The sequence below is a fragment of the Battus philenor genome, unplaced genomic scaffold (genome assembly GCF_028537555.1).
Source record: "Battus philenor isolate CCGP_79_NKW_IND1 unplaced genomic scaffold, ilBatPhil1.0.hap1 SCAF_3, whole genome shotgun sequence".
Classification (NCBI taxonomy): Eukaryota; Metazoa; Arthropoda; class Insecta; order Lepidoptera; family Papilionidae; genus Battus; species Battus philenor.
The window spans coordinates 12,767,559-12,787,498 of NW_027181693.1; the positions used below are offsets into that span (position 1 = coordinate 12,767,559).

Here is a 19,940-nt window from a genome sequence, read left to right on the forward strand (position 1 = left end):
GGAAAGTCCAAAATAAAGCGGAAAAAATATTTGCCCTGGTCTAAATTTTACAAGTTTTATTTTTATGCCTTTCATGTGACTCATTTAAAAGAGTGGAAGTACATGTGCATTTTGTTACATACCATAAACTGGTAATAAACTTATGGCATGGAATAAAACAACTCATTGTACCTTTTACCACTCTAATTAATTACGGCACCTTTAAAATAAAATACGGTATTGCTTACGCACTATTATGGGACAGATGTAGGACACGCGGTGTTACAATCGAGATCCTCCGGGAGATCATTCATACCAGACAAGATCTGCCACCACTAAAAAAAAAACTTTAAAATATCTTGCTATGTAGATAAACGCCTTGTCTGTTTCTGTTACCTACCTGATTCTTAAATGATCTCGCAAGTGATGTCTACGCGGAAACACATATTAGAATAACTGCTGAAAAACGAGCGTCGAACATTTTTGTAATTAGTGATGGTTTTCGTGCAACTTATGTGATATGCCATTTGTGAATACTAAATAATTATACATTACACATGAATTATATAATTTAGAAAAATAAAACATTATGTTAACATATAATATATAACTTTAGTAATTCATTAAATAAATATTTATATTTCATATGTAGACGGAAGATAAAGCAGACGTGTGATGTATTTAAAAGAAACGGTTATTTCCACTTGACGCTACTTGACTTACGCAAAATGAGTGACTCCGTGGGTGTGAAAAGTATGAAAAATCAATTGGTGCCACCTGACGGAGGATGGGGTTACATAATTTGGATAGCCGTTATTATTAACACGGTAAGAGAAATGATCAACGACTTACGTATAAGGCTTATGTTATTCAATTGCTTACTTTTTCGGCATCGCTGTATTTTCTGGCGCATTAGAAGTGTCACTACTGTATTAAGGATATCGTAAGAGCGACCACAAAAAACGCGTGCTGATATGTTGTGAGCTCCTCGCAGTTGTTCAGTTAAAAAATGCTTTATACGAGAGCTCAATATGACTCTAGTTTCTATGAAATCGGGCTTTTTTGCCTTTCTTTTATTTACTTACTATTATAAACTTAAGTTAAAGGGACTAGTGTGTATGTTTGAATTTTCTGACTTATGTTGAAAATTTTTGTACATTTGACACAACTTTTGTGCACTAATGTAATAATCACCAAACATGAGTCATAAAACAGAGGAAAAGGCCTTAAATCATGACATTATTATGTATTTACTGCACATTGCAGATTATCATTTTATTTTTAAATAACGCTTGACGTATAGAATTGTTTTCAGATAGCAACAACTGCATTTTCAGGTTGTTTTGGAATAATCTACAAGGATTTTATAGCTGATTTTGAAATGGGATCGACAAGTATAACTTTTTTGAATGGTATAAATGCTTTATGTGTTTCGATTTCTGGTAAGTAACTAAGTGCAATTGACTCCATAGATGGTTTTTCTAATTAAAATTGTTAAGAACGTGACATGACATTTTCTCAAGAGGCCTAAAATGTATCCTAATATATATATATACATATATATATATATATATTGATTAAAAATTTTTTTACAGTGATTGTTTTAACAAACAATACTCTATATTTATTAGTTTCATAATTTGATTACAAAATTAAATTTGAATTTATAATGTTATTTAACATACAATTAAGATTTAACTATGTCTTTACCTCTAACGTCAGGATTTTTTTCAGGGTTTATCGGAGGGTTTTTGTTAAAATTTATAACTATTCGTCAGTTGGGACTTATCGCAGCAATTTTCCTTAATCTCGGGTCCTTTGCAGTTATTTTTGTAAATTCGAAGTTGGTTCTTTTTATTTGTCATGGGTTTTTGTTTGTATGTTTATACACACTATTCAAATTAAGATAACTTATTATTTACTTAAACAGTATTATTTACAATATAACAACGTTTTTCAGAGCATTGGACATGGTTTACTGACAATCATATCTTATACAATAATAACTGCCTATTTTCTAAAACGACGACTGCTTTCGTTTAGTTTGTGCCAGAGTGTTTCAGGTAATATCCATGAATCGATGTTTTTTACCGTACCAATCCATATAATTTTCCTAGTAAAATTTTATGGATTGGTATATTTTAACATTAATCTATTTCAGCTGTAGCAGCTTTGTTTTCTCCGCAACTTGTTCAGTTTGCCTTAAATTTCTACGGGTTTCGGGGGACTCTTATGTTACTTTCTGCAATAAATTTACATACATTTGTTGCCGTTTGCCTTATGCAGCCAGTAGCGTGGCACTTGAAAAAAAGTGAAATTCGGAATGACACTGGTAGGATTTTTAATATCTTGTTAGACTCAAAGTAAAAATATTAGAAACAGTGATCAAATCTATTTCTCCTAATTAATGACATTGATATATTATTTTTAGAACTATCATTGGTATTAAATACGTAATAATAATAATTAATTCAGTTGCAGTTATTTATATTAAAATACATCTTTTACCACAAAATATCAATTATAAAATTAGTTGTCAAATTTAAAATATTGTCATAATTTTTTTTATTTTATATAATAATTACATAGAAATGAAATTACTTCTACATAACAATACAAAGAATGAAATCACTGTTAACGTAATAGAAGAAGATGTAGAAAAAAAGAATTTTGACACAGCAATAAAAGATAAAGTTGATTCAGATTTGAATTCAGCTAAGAATAGACTGAACACTTTTAGGTAAGTTTTAGTTTCTTACTTATGTTTAAATAATTAATGAAAATGGAGTACTATAGATGATAAGAGATAACAGTTACTCTATTGTTCTTAATACGAACAGTCCAAATTATTACCTGAACATGTATGTATGATGTATAATTCGGTAATGATCGAAGACGCGTCCCTGATTATAATCGATAGAAGCGTTGCTGGAATTTGTTCCGCCATTTCTTCTCCCAGCGGTAGCGCATTCCGAAGTGGTAGTAGTGATATTAGCAAGGCGATAGCAACCGGCCAAGTCGAAGTTCGGTTCTCTCAGGCGCTCTTGTGTATTCGGACACAAGAGCTGTGCGGGTATTATCGACTAGTAGCAGCCCAAACTTAGGTCCCCTCGTGGATGCCATTGATCACTCCATGGAACGTTCACCGAAATGATCTAAGAGCTTGGCGGGTTCCCAACCAGGTAAAATAGTAATAAGTAACAGTACGATCCGAGGTTCCGCGGGAGCTCTCGAGCTTAGCTACTATAAAAAAGGGTATAGTAAAAATCCGCGGGTATGAGGTGGCAAAGCGCACTTAGCGCCCTGCCACCTCATACTCACGGAATCTGCAAAAATTGAAGAAGAATTAGATGCACTCTAAATTTGTGATGAAGATGATAGATGCACACGTGTTTTCACAAGATTTTCTATTACAGAATCTTGTGTAAAGTTGTTCTATACAGGACGATTTTTTTTACGGAGTGACAATGAAACAATTAAAAAGACATAGTAAGGTATTACAGAGATATGAATGAGTTTAAACTAACAGTGTTCAATTGTTTCTTTTTTTTTAAGAAAAGAGGTCGTAAAAGCGATTGACCTGCGACTTCTGCGATCTTTTTTATGGTCAAATGCTGCACTAGGTCTGGCAATATGCGGCAGTTCTGACTTAATCTTTGGTTTTATCCTACCCCAAGTATTATACTCTATGAATTTAACAGCAGTAAGTAAATACTTTTTCATAAGAACTTATTATAAAGACGTCTGTTTAAATTGATTTTACCTTCATAAGCAATAATGGTTCACAACATATTTCTTTTTTTATAAAATGTCCATGGCAAGTGATTAATTTTTAATACATTATTTGTATTTTGAATTTCAATATGCACAAGGAGAATAATTTGAAGCTAGACTTACATGTTTTTGCCAGATAGAGTTATAAAAATAAAATGAAACCCTATCTAATCGATATGTAAAGAGCGAGCTAAGGGTGTGTTGATGTGTATCTATCATTTGCACTGTGCAGACGCATACTCTTGCTGTGAAATTAAGTATTACTGTTATTTCTACCAATTTAAGATGCATTTTAAGATGCACTTGCATTGATACCTGTTTAAGCTTACAGCTTATTAAAGGCACCCATCATTCGACCCGGACCGCCTGGTGCGGTTAGTATTATTAATGTGGACTTGTGTGAATATGCACTCACTATATGAACTCCGTTTTCAACTCGGATTGATTCGGTAATAATCTATGTACACGCGGTCGGCGAGTTGTCAGCTTGGTTAAACTCGTTATTTGGATGCTTCCCTTGCTTTGGTAATCATTGCCAATGCACCGGCTACAAATGAGCCACGGGAGGGCAATGTATCGGCAACGCATCATTACCGACAGCCCATTATTTCCGTTCTTTCTTTTCAAAGTGTTGAATACACGGTTTTTAAAATTTAATATATCTAAACAATCGGGGTCGACCTTTTGATAGATTACTCCAAAATTCATAGACACCGAAGTTTATTCCATTAGTTAAAAACGCAATGTTCTCTCGTTGACCATGCGAGATGTACTGGATGACACCGCGGGGTGCATTGATTGACCACGCGATGTTTACAAGTGACAACGCAGCGTCGGTGTATGTAACACCTGCGCAACGACGAGGTGATACTGGTAGAATGGAACCCTAATGAAATGTGACTTTAAATTTTTTTTTGTCCCAAATTTCTTCACACGATTGTAGTGCCATGATCTCATTTATACTTCTCACCTACCTACAATATTGCCATAGCAAGATATTTAACTCTTTCTGGCGGATACATTAAACATTCACCTAATATCTATTATGTATGATATAACTATAAATGTGTGTATTCGTAATAGTAAAAACAACTGATATTTGATTTTGTCTAATGTAATTTTTATTTCAGAACCAAGTCACTTTGGGTGTGTCAATGTTAAGTTTAGGAGAACTTATAACTAAAATAATGTTTATATTATTCAACAATATGTTGGTAAAATTTAAAAGTGTTCAAATTTTATCAATTGGGATTTTTATTGCCGTTGTAACCAGAATAGGTCTGTTGATTTACATTTTCTTACTCAGCATTTACTTTAGTCATTATATGCCATTTGCATGATGTTTTTCAGGGATGGTGATGTCAAAAAATGTTGCTGCGATTTTGGCTTTTCTGGCAATCATGGGTGCATCGCGAAGCACTATTTTTGTACTGATCCCTTTAGTAATAGGTGATGCAGTGAAACCGGAGCAGTTCACTTCCGCCACCGGAATTTTTATGTTAGCTTTCGGATTTACGAATTTGATAATTGCTCCAACAATCGGTAAGTTATTAAATTAGGCTTACTTTGCATTTTATGATGCTGTCGAAATCAAATACATGTAGCGAATTAAGTAATAAACTTTATAGATTCTTAATATGAACATTTTTTCAATTACATGAAATGAACTTAGAGGCGCAGGCAGTATGGTTTTTTATTTTTTTGTAGACATAAAAGCATAGGCTGACATTGACAGACATATTGATTATCATTTACTAATCGTTGATATTGCTTACAAACAATTTGGTTTGTTATTATTATTTAGGTATTTTATTAATACAATGCAATAAATAAAATACATTTATTAACTGCATTGTTGGTAATTGAACTTCATGTCTTTTGTCGAAATGCCCATTGCAGCCCTGCTGCAAAATATGTAATATTTATAATTAATGCTGCGACTACATTAGATGCAAATCAGAATTGTGGAATCATAAATACAACACATAAATCGTGTCTGCCAATACATCACTCAAGGTGCCTTACGGCGTTCGGTTTCACTTAGTCGTGCAAATAAATGGTTATCAGTGATATGAAATAAGTAGCTCTTATCAACATGTAGGAGCTGGCGTCAAGTAGCTTGTCATACAATTCGTATTTTGCTGTACATTAATTAGATTTCTTAATTTTTTTTTATTTTTATCTTTCTGTTTCTTTTTTGTGTTACGTTAAATATTAAAAATAATCTAATACAAAACTTTAAATAAATTAATTACTTTGTTTAATCATTACTGTTTCGCGAATAAAGCATAGAAAAGATTTTACATTATTTTTCCGACGCGACAAAAAAGTTTTAATACCTTCAATTTTTTAATCTTTTTATATTAAAATTAAGGACATCGGTAAATAAAATACTACTGAATAAAAGCACTTGTAAATTTTATAGCGCAGTTCACAGACCATACAATATGCAACATAAACCTACATAACATAATAGCCTGGAAATATATATTTTTTAACTTCAAAAAAGTACCTTTCTCTTCTGTAAGTCGAATATTAACAAACCAAAAAAATTAATTATGTATTAAAAGTTATTGAGCTACTTCTGCGATTATATTTTATAAAGTTTCTTAAGGGCTTTGTTTTTTTTAGAGGCATTCGCTTCTCGAATTGAGAAGCAAACTTTAAGATACTGGTTACAGAAACGACTTAAAATTGGTGGAAGTGATTGGTATTATTGTGGTTTATTATTATTAGTGAAAATTAAAATGGTTCTATTATTGTAGACATTGCCGACATAACAAATATAATTTTGATGTTTACGATAAACTTTCAATACAACACAGTTTCGAAGAATCTTCTTATATTTGATTAACATCGTAACAAGATCTTGAGGGATCCGAACACTCAGGCGGTACATACTCGTAGTACGATTACTCTCTGTGTTCCGCCTTTGTACAGTTCATGCCCACCGACTAATAAATATTTGTCTACTCCTAATAATTATTTTTTAATCAGGCGACATAAAAATAATGGGTCAAAAAGAGCTAAACGTTGTTTCGTTGGGGTGTTATTAAAATTTGTAAATATTTACTGGAATCAACAGTAAATTTGCCTAAATTATATAATTAAGAAATTCCCTGTTTTACCTCGATAGTATTCCATTCTCGTTTTTAGAACACCTATAGAACATTACAAATAAATATTTTTTGTGAAGATGCAGTTTTCGTCTTACACCTATACATCCATATCACCATTAGCTTTTTTTATATCGAAAAATTTCTTCTACAGAATCAAGATTTTTGGGTTAATTTTATTATTTTCAGGCGCTGTCCGCGATTTGACCGACAGTTACCCGGCTGCAATATACATCCTGACCACGTGTTTCGGCATTATGTTTATATCTTACGTTGTAGAAATGTATACCAAAAGAAACAGAAAGAAATAATTAAAGACAATAGTACATGTTCATATCCTATTAAGTTTAGATAAAACTATTTTATTCATAATTCTTCTTGTATTATCTTTAAAGTAAATATTTTTATTATAAATAGAATATTCCTGTTTTTGTTAATTAGTTTTGATGTATAAATATTCCATGATATAGTAGCGGAGGAATGGCCTTTGATGTCTGACAATATTTTTCTTAAAGCGGAATTGTGGTTATAAGTCATTATTGATATTGAACCATCTGTAAATATAAAAATTAAAAAAAAAACTAGAATTTAAATAACGCAAAAAGTTTTAGTTGACTTGAAGAAACGAAAAATAAACAACGATTTGCATAAGTTATTGTTAGTCAAAATATCAAGTATTTTTTGTATTGACTGATGCTGTAACGTAAATATGTCTAATAATAATAAATTCTCTAACATACTCTTAACTCTTTGCCTCTTTTTCAGCCACAAGCTTGGACAAAACTGTTCAGTAATAAAATTGTAAATACCTGTATCTTGTAATTAACTTTATAATTAGTTAACTGAAAATAACCGCAAAATTAAATATAAAATCATATTGCATTCAGTACATTGATGTTTGGACACTCGCAAAATATAATTTAGCTGGTCACCATAGTGGCGCTCAATTTCATCGTCATCCAACACTAAGCAAGAATTACTGTCTTTATTGCGAGCTGGCACTAATATAATCCTCCCAGGATCATTTTATTTGGTTTCATCTTGAGACGTAACGAGTAAAAAAACATCCTCAATGTTTTTTTACTGATTCGAGTCAATGTTTTTCCTTCTTCGGAAAAAGGTACTTCAATTGACAGCACCTTCTGTACTTTCAAAATTCCCTTGTGTCTTTACGTTATTTTGTATATTATGTCATCATCATCGTCTAGTCGAATTTTTGACGTGTGTTATTTAAAGGTAAATTAATGAAATTGTTATGAAAATGCGGAATCACAAACAATCAAGGGATTTAAAATTACAATGTATAACTGCTTAAATCATCATGCACACAAAACTAAATCCTGTGTTGTCTTATGATAAAGTAGCGGCAGATTGTATTTATGGTAACGTGCGTTCATTTACATTCAGTAATCATACGAAATGAGTGCAAAGGAGGCTGTGAAAAGTAAAAATTATGAGCTTGTACCACCTGATGGAGGCTGGGGTTACGCTATTTGGATAGCTGTTATCATTAACATGGTGAGAGAAATCATAATAATTATTTTGCAAGAAAATAAACGTCTAAACTGAACAAAATGTAAAAGCAGTGGGAGATTTTAATAACTATATTTAGAGTATCAGCTTTTAGGCATAATGTATTTTGAGCCTATAAACATAAGTTTTTTAAGGCTGTTATAGACTTAAGCCTGTTAATGGTTTAAAATACATTATAATTTAATATTTCAAAAATTTAATGAAATTAGAGAAATCAAAAATATGATTGCTGGAAATCCAGTGAAGGATAGACACGGTTATGTAATGATGGTGTTATCGCAAAATTAGAATATATGGGTCGTCAATGTAAACATGTTGCAGTAAAAAAAACATTTTTAGTCAATACAGACAGGAACATGAAATAAACAGCTACGAGCTATGAATGTATTATGGAAAAACTAAACACCTTTGAATTTTTTTAAAAAGATTTCCACGATAATCTTTATATGAAAGTTAATAGTTTTTGATAAGCTAGTTTACGAGATAAAGGGTGACACCTGGGGTTTACCAATATTTTTAAAGAAAATTTTAATATCAAAATTTAAGAAAATTGATTTAATTTTTCTTAGTTGTTGAGTTATACTTTTAGAAAAGAACTGTTGTGAAAGTTATATGAGTATAATGGAGATTTCCATCATACACAATCCTAAGTTCTTCTGGTCATACGTTAAAAGTGAACACAATTTCCAAATTTTTCTACATATAATATGAAATTAGTCGCGGTATAAATAATATATTAGTTAATATAAATTACACTTGTATGAACTGAGCTATTGCTATTTAATGTATTTGATGTTGTGCTGCTAGCCGGTCTAAGCTTTGTACAGCTTTATCGAAATTGAGACCGTGGAAACAGAGGTCCGCGGACTAAAAATTTCACGCTGGGGTTTGTACCTCAGTTACAAAGAAGACGTCTACACGCGGAGAACTATGAGAACCGTGTAGATGTATAGTGTAGTGAGTAGAGTGTAGTGTATGTAGCACGAAGCGAGGACTACTCGGCGGTCAGGAGAGACACGGGTCTCTCCGGACCGCCCTCGCTTGAACGCGGGTTAGGCGGTCGCGGCCACCGTGTCATGTGTAGGTAAGTAGTGCATGACATGTGAAAGTGCTCCGAGGGACCGGAGGAGCTTATAAAAAAATAATACTTAATTAAATTTTTGTTTTGAATACTAAACACGATAGCCAACCATTTTTGATTGGACACATTGAATATAAAGTCAACAAAGCTTCAGTAACGATAACATCTATAATGAGAACTGCACTTAGTCTCCGAAGTGCACAAAAATTGTGTTGTTTTTTGGTGCCAAGTAACCAAGAGTATTCGTATAAATGAGTAACTCGCAAAATATCACAAATCTATTATATCAAGATCAATAAAATTAATTTGTACCACAAACAACATCATTTAACAAACTGCTGTCACTTGTGTGTGTGTATCTCAGACATAATTTAAGACATATGTTACTTTTAGCATAACAAATGGTCATATCTATTGGACCCATAACTATTGACTAAAAAGGGACTCCGTATACCTCGACTTAGGTTAAGATTACGTTTAGCATTACAATCTCTATTCGGTGAGAAAAGTATAATTGGTTTATCGATGGTACATGTAAACGATGTTAAATTTATTTAATAGGTATGTATTCCTCTAATTTAGGCAGGGAGATATTATATGCCTGTGATTTAGTGGTGGGAAATAAACAAAATGAAAAAAAATTGGTAACTAAAAATAATTCTTATTCTTATCTTGTTATGCACTTACGTTGTTATTTATGATGCTTTCTTACATACTGCATCATAAACTATAAAGTTTTTAACCAAAACCAAAAACTTTCCTTACAGTAATATAAAACAACACAATTGTAAAAGATACATAGTTCATCACGATACACATTTCAGTAATGATAAACAGCATTACAGCTTTTAATACAACCTATGCAAGTTTTCAGTAAGAATAATTCTTTCGTTTATGTGTTTTGTTTTTATTTTTAGATAGCAACGACAGCGTTCATGGGATCTTTTGGAATGATATTCAACGAGCTTTACGAAAAGTTAGAGATGGGTTCGACGAGTATAACATTATTAAATGGCATAAACGCTCTATGTGTTGCCATATCAGGTAAAAGATTTTAAAGGAAATTTTAATTCATCAAATATTGTGAACGGTATGGTGCTGTGCCTGGTTGCTCAAATCTCGTACATATTAATAACGAATTTTGTCTTCTTGGAATTTTGTAAGCCACAAGAATATTACAGAATAATTACAAAAAAGCAGGATATTCTCAGGTTTTAAGAATTTAGACATGTATAAATTGAGCTGTGCAAGGTTTTAAATTAGTAAACTTAATAAAAGATTTTTATTAAACACATTTTGTCCTCAAGTTTTCTTTGTAATTGTACAATACTTTACAAATATCTACTTATTTTTTATTTAAATTTATTTATCTATCCATTGCGTTTTCTATCGAACTAATAAACACGGAAACACTTTCAAAGTGCTCAAATATCGTTTCAATGTCGTCAACTATCATGTCGCTTCGTATAGTTGTTGCAATGAAAGCGTACAAATTGTATTAAAACATATTCAGTATAAAATTATCATAATATTTTGGCTATCATTACGATTTTTACATCGATTATATTTAAGAAAATTCTGTAAAAAGTTTTTTTTTTATTATTATATATTATTTATATATTTTTCGACTCTTTGCTTCACTGCTTCTTAAACTGGCTCACAACGGATTGTTAAATAACCTGAAAAGAGTCTCAATGCAAAATCAAATTTATTCAGCAATTATGAAATGAGTACACATTTTCCTTTCAATTATAAAAAAGCTATTTCTTTTAAGCAGTTTTTAATGCATTTATCAGTTGCGAAACTTTTTTTGATTTTAGGATTTATGGCAGGCCCGCTATTAAAATTTATGAGTAAGCGGCAACTGGGACTTGTGGCTGCATTTTTTCTAAATCTTGGTGCCAGCAGCTTAATTTTTGTTAACTCTAGAGTTGTTTTTTTTCTCTGTCAGCTACTCCAGGCAAGTGTTATTATTATTAATAAAATTTTCTGATTGGATTTTTCTTTTGTAAAATTAAATTTCTCTATTGATATTTTACAGAATCTTGGAGTTGGTTTATTTTATAATTTATCGATGTCAATAATAAATGAATATTTTGTTAAGCGACGACTGCTCTCAATAAGTCTTACGCAAACAGTTCCAGGTAATAAAATATCTTTCTCTAACTGTTTGTTATCTAATAAATTTAATTCAGGAATAAAAGACTACATAAATAATCACTGCTACATCTAGTGCATTCGCAATAAGTTTCAACATAAACTGTAACTTTATACACTTTTCCAGCTGTTCTATTGAGGTCACGATCGATTTTGAAGAGACGCCCATCAATTCATTGGCGTGTCTATAACTTTCTTCTGCTTTTTCTACTCTCTTTTTTGTGATATAGATAACTCTCTGTCACTTCAACATGCTAACTTTGAAAGCTACCTCGACCACTTCAGATTTTCATTTCACTATCGAACTGTGCATATTACTAAGCACTGTTGGTAGAATAGAGAACATTAGTTAGGGAGATCCCCTGTAAAATAAAGTGAATTTATCCTGTAACACATAAGTTGAGTATCATTTATATTAGGTTTAGACAATTAAAAATATTATTTGAATACATAAGAGCAGTTCAATAATGATGAAAGAAGTTATTTAAAGACTGTGACTTATTATAAATTGCCTTTTAGATTACTGGTTAGTGTCCTTTTCCTTTTTTTATAAATGTTTCACTAATCACAAATTATGAGAATTGTGACAACCTATGCATGTCCTACGTGGATGTTTACTATTTACTTTATTGTATCTCTATTAAAGACTGCGAGAGTTTTCGCGAAAAACGTTACCATGTTAATACCTATAACATATTTGTTTCAGCCATAGTAAGTATGTTTGCACCGCAATTAGTCAAAATGACTTTAAATATTTACGGATTTCGGGGTACACTTTTTTTGTTATTAGCAGTAAACGTTCATACTTTGGTTTCTGTCTGCCTCATGCAGCCAGTGAGCTGGCATTACAAAAAAGTCGAAGTTCTAGAGGAAACAAACGTCGGTAAGATATCCCCTAATATTTAAACACCATATAGTATTGTACACACTTTAATCATCATATAACTTTATTCAGTTGTTATGGATGCAGATTGCTGTTGGTTTTGGAATAAATCTGTTACAAAAGCACTTTACATTTCTTACATTTATAATTTGTAATTCTTTGTCACCTAAAAGTAAAATGTTAAATTAAAGTGTTATAATTAATTAAAAAATATATATATTAATTTTATGAAAATACTGTATTAGAAGAATATCAATTCACGTAACTTTTCTTCCTCTTGATTTTTGACAATGACAATTTTGTGAGTGATCGTTTATTCTAAAGAATTTATACTTCTAGAGCATACAAATTTAATAAATATCATTAATTTATTAAGTGTTGTTGAATATGCAAGAATTTAAAAAAAAGATAATTCGTACTAAGAAATTTTAAATAAAAGCTTATTTGTTAAAATACATTTTTACAACGTATTGCTATTGTATATGTGTGTACATTAACATTGCAAATTTCTTTTTACAGAAATGAAAGTATTAATTAAAAGTAAAGATCCGGTGGAATTAGCAGTAAAATCAAATAGCAAAGATATCGATGATACTAAATATTCAGAAAAAGAGGTCGAAACGGATGTAGAATTAAATGTATCTAATGATAAAAATAACAGTATTAAGTAAGTATTAAAATTAGAATATAGCATTGAATATCACACATAACCTTGCATTGGAATGAAAATCTCTATGTATAATACATATCTATATAATATAATATAATACATATCTAGTTGAAATATTTAAAATTTTCATTTTTTGCACGTTTTAGAAAACTAATATTAGAAGCCATCGATCTGTCTCTCATTAAGTCGTTTTTATTGTCGAACGCCGGGCTAGGAATGGCATTATGCGGATTTTGTGACTTAACATTTACATTGATACTTCCACAAACTTTATATTCCATGAACTGGACTCAAGTAAGTACTTTATAAGTTATTTAATTTTTCAGGGTCACATATAAAGGCCAACACCCATTAAAATGCAAAAATTATGTTTCTTTTTCCTATAGGAAAACATTAAGTAAGTATTATATTTTCAATGGAAATAAAAAATTACCTTTTTTTTACAGGATCAGGTTGCGTGGGCAATTTCTTTATCAAGTTTTGGCGATTTAGTTACAAGAATATTGTTTATATTCGGTAGCACATGGTTATTACGATTTGAAAGTCAAAAAATATATCTTATCGGGTTGGTTTTGGCCATAGCGACGAGAATAGGTAATTTAATATTTTTGTGTATTAGTTCTGAACATTAACTGTTTTAATAAATTGAAATACGTGTTGTTTAAAGTACTTTTTGTATAATATAAAATTTATACAAGAGTCGATTCAGGTAAACTGAAAAATTCTGACTGACTGGTTTCTGATGATGATGATGTTGTTAGCCTTGCGGGCTTTGACAACTTCGCCGGACTCAGGGCTCGCGGGTCGAAGACCCGCGAGCTAATATTTATATACTATCCTACTGCTGACTCTCGGCGCGTGTGTGCGCTGCAAGAGACTAGCTAGAGTTGCTGTGGCTTTCCTCCTTCGATGTTGGTGTTGGAGTCGGCGTCGGCTTTATCGGAGTTTTCGTCTTCATGTCTTCTGTGTTGATGATGATGATGTTGTCTTCGTTTTCATCTTCGATGTTTTCTTCTCGCTACTGTCTCTTGGCAGTAGCTATTCGGTGCGCCCTCTTCGTCGGGCGTGTCCTGGCCATCTTGAATGTGGTCTACTTGGTGGTGGCCCCCTCTGATGTTTTCAGGGGGCGTTTTTTAATGCCTTTCGGGGTCGGAGCGTCCTCGTCCGGCACTGCGTGGCGTGGCCTACGCTTTGTTGTCGTTGCGTGTGTGTCTGGTATGTAGTTGGCCGCTTGGACCACCAGACTGTTCGGATGGTGTATGGCGTCATGGAAGTATCTCCTTGACGCCTCTCCAAAGTATTCTCTGATTGTGGGGAGGTCTAAGAATACTTTGGAGTGGAGAGGAAAAATTCTAAAAACAATATTACAAATAAGCGATCAAGCACGTAAATAGCACTAATAGCTTCTGTTAGAATTTTTGGACTTTACTAACGATTCATTTTCCTAATGTTACAGGAATGTTAGGATCAGAAAACGTTACTGTGATTTTGACTTTTCTATTAATTTTGGGCACATCAAGGTGTATAATTTTATTGCTGATGCCTCAAGTTATAGCGGATACTGTTCGACCGGAACAGTTCACCTCAGCCATAGGCGTCTCCATGTTGGCCTTTGGATGTATTAATGTGTTATTAGGACCCGTAATCGGTAAAGTATTTTATGTATTACAACTATAAAAATGTTCAAATAAATTGATAGGTATTTTTTTTTAAAGAAACTGAAATTACTCTTTAGGTCTAATACCAAAAAAATTATAAGAATGTTAAAAAATGCTAGAGTAAGTTGTGATTTTAGTTAATTACTAAAATTTTCAATTATTTATATTATTACCAAGATTTTGATTTCTTTAACTCACAAATGTAACAAATTAAAGATATTAATGATGACATTGTGAAAGAAAACAAGTTTAGTTGTAACCTACTTTCAATAAATAAATTATCTGTAGGTTGTCTCAATTAACAAGGGCAATATTTTAATGGAAGTTATAAAAATAATTTTAAATAAACCCTGCTTTAGTAAGTAGTACATTTCTTGATATACTTCAGATTGCGGTATATATTTTAATAAAGAAAAAAATGAAAAATCAGCTTTTAAACAGAAATTTTGGAGAGATCTTTGAATTATTGTAGTCCATGAAAATATTGCTGAGTCTGATTGCAGCCATGTTAGTGCGAGGCTTGATATATGTACGATAATATATAATACATTGAGCTCGACATTGTGCCAATTATTGGATTTTTATAGCCGTAAATAACATCCGCGTTTAACTTGTTCAGATAAATTTGACTAATTCGCTATTATTCAATTTTATTCATTTACTTTCATTTTTTTCTTTAGCTTTGTGAAGATCACTATTTGAAAAGCAGGCTTTTTTCATCAAAAGGTTACAGATGGTTATCCATTGCGCGAGCACAATGCAGATTAGTTCACTGCCATATCGGTTTCAATTTTTGTCTGTAGGAAAACCGGGTTTCATTAAATGTTTACCTATACTGATTATTAGAAATAACTATGAATATTATTCACACATTGTGCACATACCGGAAATGTAAGCTACCATTAACAGTGGCAGAAGACAGGGTCCTCAGCCATTATATTATTACCACACTTAATAATTTTTTTGTTTTAATTTGCAGGTGCTGTTCGTGATTTGACTAACAGTTATCCGACGGCGATTTACATCACAACGTCTGGATTTGCAATCGTTTTAATATTTTGGATTGTGGAAATTTGTTACAAGAAAAACAAACATAAGAGAAAACCAAAGAAACAAAATTTAACAACTGGCTAAGATTTGTTAAAATTTCGTCAACATGTTGAAGATTAACTTTATATTCAGTTCATAATCGTACAACAGTATATATTCTTGCTATTACTTGCCTTTCCTTAAATTCCATGTATAAGATTTGTACATATTTCGTCTAATGACTGTTCATTAATTAGTATGAATTGAATTATCTTTCCATCAAATTTCTTAACAAAATAATCAAAAAGTACATTGATCTTTTATTAAATATAAAATATTTATTTAATCTTTCAAATCAATTTTGTCACTTTCTAAGTAATGCCTAATAAATTGCACTTTTGCAAACGCTTTTTCAAGTCTTCGATTTTGGCACCAATCAAGATTAGATGCATTTGACAAAATTGAAACATTTGACAAAACAAGTGTTATCCGGAGAAAATTAAACCTTTTGAAAAATAACGTTTGGCAAACAATTTAATTAATCTTACCAAATTAAGAAATATAATTACCAGCCTTCCTAATGCCCAGGAGTTTAAATGACAATTATACCTTACCTTTTGATCACAGAGTATATAAAGTCGATCAGCAGGTCGGACAGCTTCTTAGAGGTTTATGGTGAAGAATAGATGTAAAATGTATAAAATAAGTATACAAAGAAGTTAAACAAATATGCATGAACGTGTTTCATTTCTCGGAACACTTCATTTGATTACAGTAAAATAGAAACTAAAAAATGATAGTATACTTGTAATCAATAATATGCTAAACCAATGTCGACGATCTATGATTAGTGATATTGTACCTACTCGGATTTACTTTTATGTGATTCGGAACTATGTATTTGATAAAAAAATTCAATAAATTTAAAAAAAAAATCTTTTAATTTTTTCCATGCATGTTATAAAAATACTTATGTATTCACTCACAAATAAAGAATTTTACTAGGCAATTATAGATTTAAAAATATTACATTAGTTTAAATAAACTACGTTGATAATAAAAAACCATACTAAAAACTATTTTGTAATAAAAATTCTGAAATTAAACCTATATGAGGCGATATCGACAACTTATTTGATAGTTAGAATCCTTTTAATAAATTAAATACTTTTCCTTTGCCTAATGTGTAACGAAACCCGGGTCTTTTTATTGTGTTATTGTAATGTGTAAAGGATTTTATAAATAGAAATATTCAAGACGATATAGATTTTAGTACGATCCATAGATTAATTGCAATAAATCGAAAAATATAATTGTCACAGCGAACTGCACAGTATAGCAATTATGTATTTACTAGGAAGTGATTATTTTGAATACTGGGGACGTATAACAGAGAAGTATATCAAACGAACGAACAAATAGATGAATTACAAAATATATGAGAGAGAATTAAAAATCCCTTAAGTTCTTTCAGAAACCGGCTGATTAGAACAATTATATTGTTTATATTTCTTTACGCTACATAGGCGTTGAACATGTTCGAGTTTAAAGCTAAGATATGGTAAAAGCTGTTTGAGATGTGATGTTGGAGAATAATGCTAAGGATTTATATGGCCGCATCCTAAATTATACAGTCGTATTATCTATTTAAATAGTTTTACACATAAACAATGGTGATTGTATAAGGTTAATTAATAGTTTTATTATATGAATCATTATAATAAGATTTCATGGAATTACAATTTTCTTTGTAGCGATGACTTAGACGACACTGTTGAGGTAACCAGAAGCTATTTAATTTAACAATAAAAGCAATTTAATAAAAGGTTTAATGATATGAGTGATTTTTTTTTATTCAAAGCTTTAAATTAATTATTAATGACGGAATATTCCTAAAAGCGATACCGCGTATTCTTAAGGCCACGATTGTGTTATATCTTGTTTTATTAAGTTTAAATCGCTCGATATTTTAAGAATGGTTGTTGAAATAATGATTTAACCGCTGGCGGTTATTCTCGTTTCACATTATCTGTACACAAAATTTTTGTAGTTCATTGCCCATGTTAAGTAAGTCGTTTCCAACTTTATTTATAGCCAGTAAAATGTGTAGTAAATCAGTTGTGCAAGAGGCCGTCAACAGCATGCGGATTCAACTATACTCCGGTTTGTTTTATTGCTCAATATTTCTGGCAATCGGGACCGCGTCTATACTCGTCATCTTAAGAAATGCAATCACAGGAATTTTAAACTTTTTTGATTTTAAATTTATCATTGAAATTTAACATGTAGCCCGTGTAAATCATGCTGGCGATAACAAAACTGGCATCAGCAATCACACCAATAGTTAGCAAATTCTGAATCTGCACTATAGCACCCATCATCAATCAAATAAAGAAATAGGTATAGTATATTTTATATAAAACGTAATGTATCCACATAACTTCACACCAGTGTCAAAGATATTTTATTTATAATGTTTGTTAATCTCAATGTCGACTATCATTTACATATTTTTACTGTATAAAGTCTTCTCTTAATATTTTTTTATTGATTCAACTTTAGATATCACTTATGCGCCATTAATACATGTCGAACAGGATATCAATTTAGTGGAACAATGAGATTAGCTTCCAGTAATACAAATATCGGTTAACAAAATATTCAAAGTATATATTATTTGATTGCAACCAAATAATAGTTGCAAATAATGACAAAAATATTGTTTAAGCAATTAAAACAAGATGTTTAAAAAAGACGCTGCTATAATTAGTTCTTTATTGAAGACAGCATCGCAGAGACAGAACTCAGTTGAAGGTTCTTTATAGATATTTAGGAGCCGAGTTAATAATTTAATAGTAAAAAATTGATTATGTATACGTATTTTAAGTAAACATTGATCATGATCTGTTTTTAACAAATTACCAAATTGGTTTTGTATTATCTGCTAAAGTCATCGTAAATTTTTCTACTTAAGAGTGAAGTGTATTAATTGGAATTTAAAGTTAGATTTGAAGAATTAACATGAATTATAAAATTTACGCTGTATTAGTGTGGAATATTTTTACGAATCCAGATCTAAATTTAAACTAGTTTACAAAGTTGTTCCGTGTTTCTTTAGCACACGTATGATATGTATGAATATTTATTTATAAACAATAAGATTAATATATTTTATATACATTGACATGTTAGTCAACATTTTTACCATTGTGAATGTTATAATTCTATGATAATCTCGAGTAACACTCGAATCCGGGAAGGGTTAGTTCTCTTAGCAGCTCCTGCTCAATGATTCAAAAGCTTGGCAGCCTCGGTAATGTAAATAACATATCACCGTACTCCTGAACAAGTCCTCGACTAAGTCATTTTAGACAAATCTACGTTTAGCATGTTCGGGGCATTAGCTTTTTATAACCAGTGAAACTGTAAATGCCAAGTGGCAAATATGCGATCTAACGACATTTTAAATCTTTTTCTAAGCATACTTAAAATGATTGATTTTGATTGATTTTTAAATTAAATAGATAAACATTATGGATTCACGCTTAATATTTATAGAGACGAAGTAAGGGTAAGATTGGAAGTAAATGGGGTATGGTATCCATTGTACTATCATTCAATTTAGTCAAAACACATACAAACACAATATAAAACATTATGAAAACAAAAATATTTAAAATTCAAGCACTTATAGAAATATTTTAAATTTTACATGTTTTGTGTATACATTATTCATTTGTCCTTCCCATTCTTAACGAAGTACGAATTCATACATAGAAGTTGCATATCATATCGGTTGTATTGTCAAAGGGAAGTTCAACCGATGTTTTCAAGCTATTGCTTTAGAGACTATTATTAATTGTCAAAGAGTTTACTTCTGGATCAGATTACGACCGCATGTTGATAACTGTTTGTTTTGATAAAACTAGTCATTAAATTGAAAACAACATAGTAAACTTGTTGGCTTGTTAACTATTTGTAATTACGGAAGCATGTCCAGCTTTCTAGGTATGAAGGATAGGGATTTGAAAGAAGTTAAGAGGTTATCTAGCGTATACTA

General features: G+C 31.1%; 3 protein-coding genes across 5 annotated transcripts in view; 2 read left to right on the plus strand and 1 right to left on the minus strand.

Moving 5' to 3' along the window:
* The window catches only part of kcc (solute carrier family 12 member kcc), a 355,477-nt gene that overhangs the window by 193,724 nt on the left and 141,813 nt on the right, over positions 1 to 19,940 (minus strand). The gene's annotated exons all lie outside the window — the stretch shown is intronic.
* Positions 694 to 7,499, plus strand: LOC137926888 (monocarboxylate transporter 6-like). 2 transcript variants are annotated; one of them, XM_068770622.1, is made up of 10 exons: positions 694 to 806; positions 1,295 to 1,421; positions 1,714 to 1,856; positions 1,940 to 2,042; positions 2,141 to 2,311; positions 2,569 to 2,719; positions 3,535 to 3,682; positions 4,884 to 5,031; positions 5,104 to 5,295; positions 7,059 to 7,499. In XM_068770622.1, the coding sequence occupies exons 1-10, from the start codon at positions 708 to 710 to the stop codon at positions 7,178 to 7,180; spliced, it is 1,404 nt and encodes a 467-aa protein (XP_068626723.1). In that variant the 5' UTR covers positions 694 to 707; the 3' UTR covers positions 7,181 to 7,499. The 2 variants fall into 2 exon arrangements, with proteins under 2 accessions (XP_068626723.1, XP_068626725.1); XM_068770624.1 differs by having other exon boundaries at positions 728 to 806; positions 1,317 to 1,421.
* Positions 8,289 to 16,084, plus strand: LOC137926977 (monocarboxylate transporter 1-like). The gene is made up of 10 exons (XM_068770741.1): positions 8,289 to 8,387; positions 10,401 to 10,527; positions 11,304 to 11,443; positions 11,525 to 11,627; positions 12,347 to 12,523; positions 13,043 to 13,190; positions 13,340 to 13,487; positions 13,640 to 13,787; positions 14,650 to 14,841; positions 15,831 to 16,084. Exons 1-10 carry the CDS (start codon positions 8,289 to 8,291, stop codon positions 15,983 to 15,985), a joined length of 1,437 nt encoding a protein of 478 aa, XP_068626842.1. The 3' UTR covers positions 15,986 to 16,084.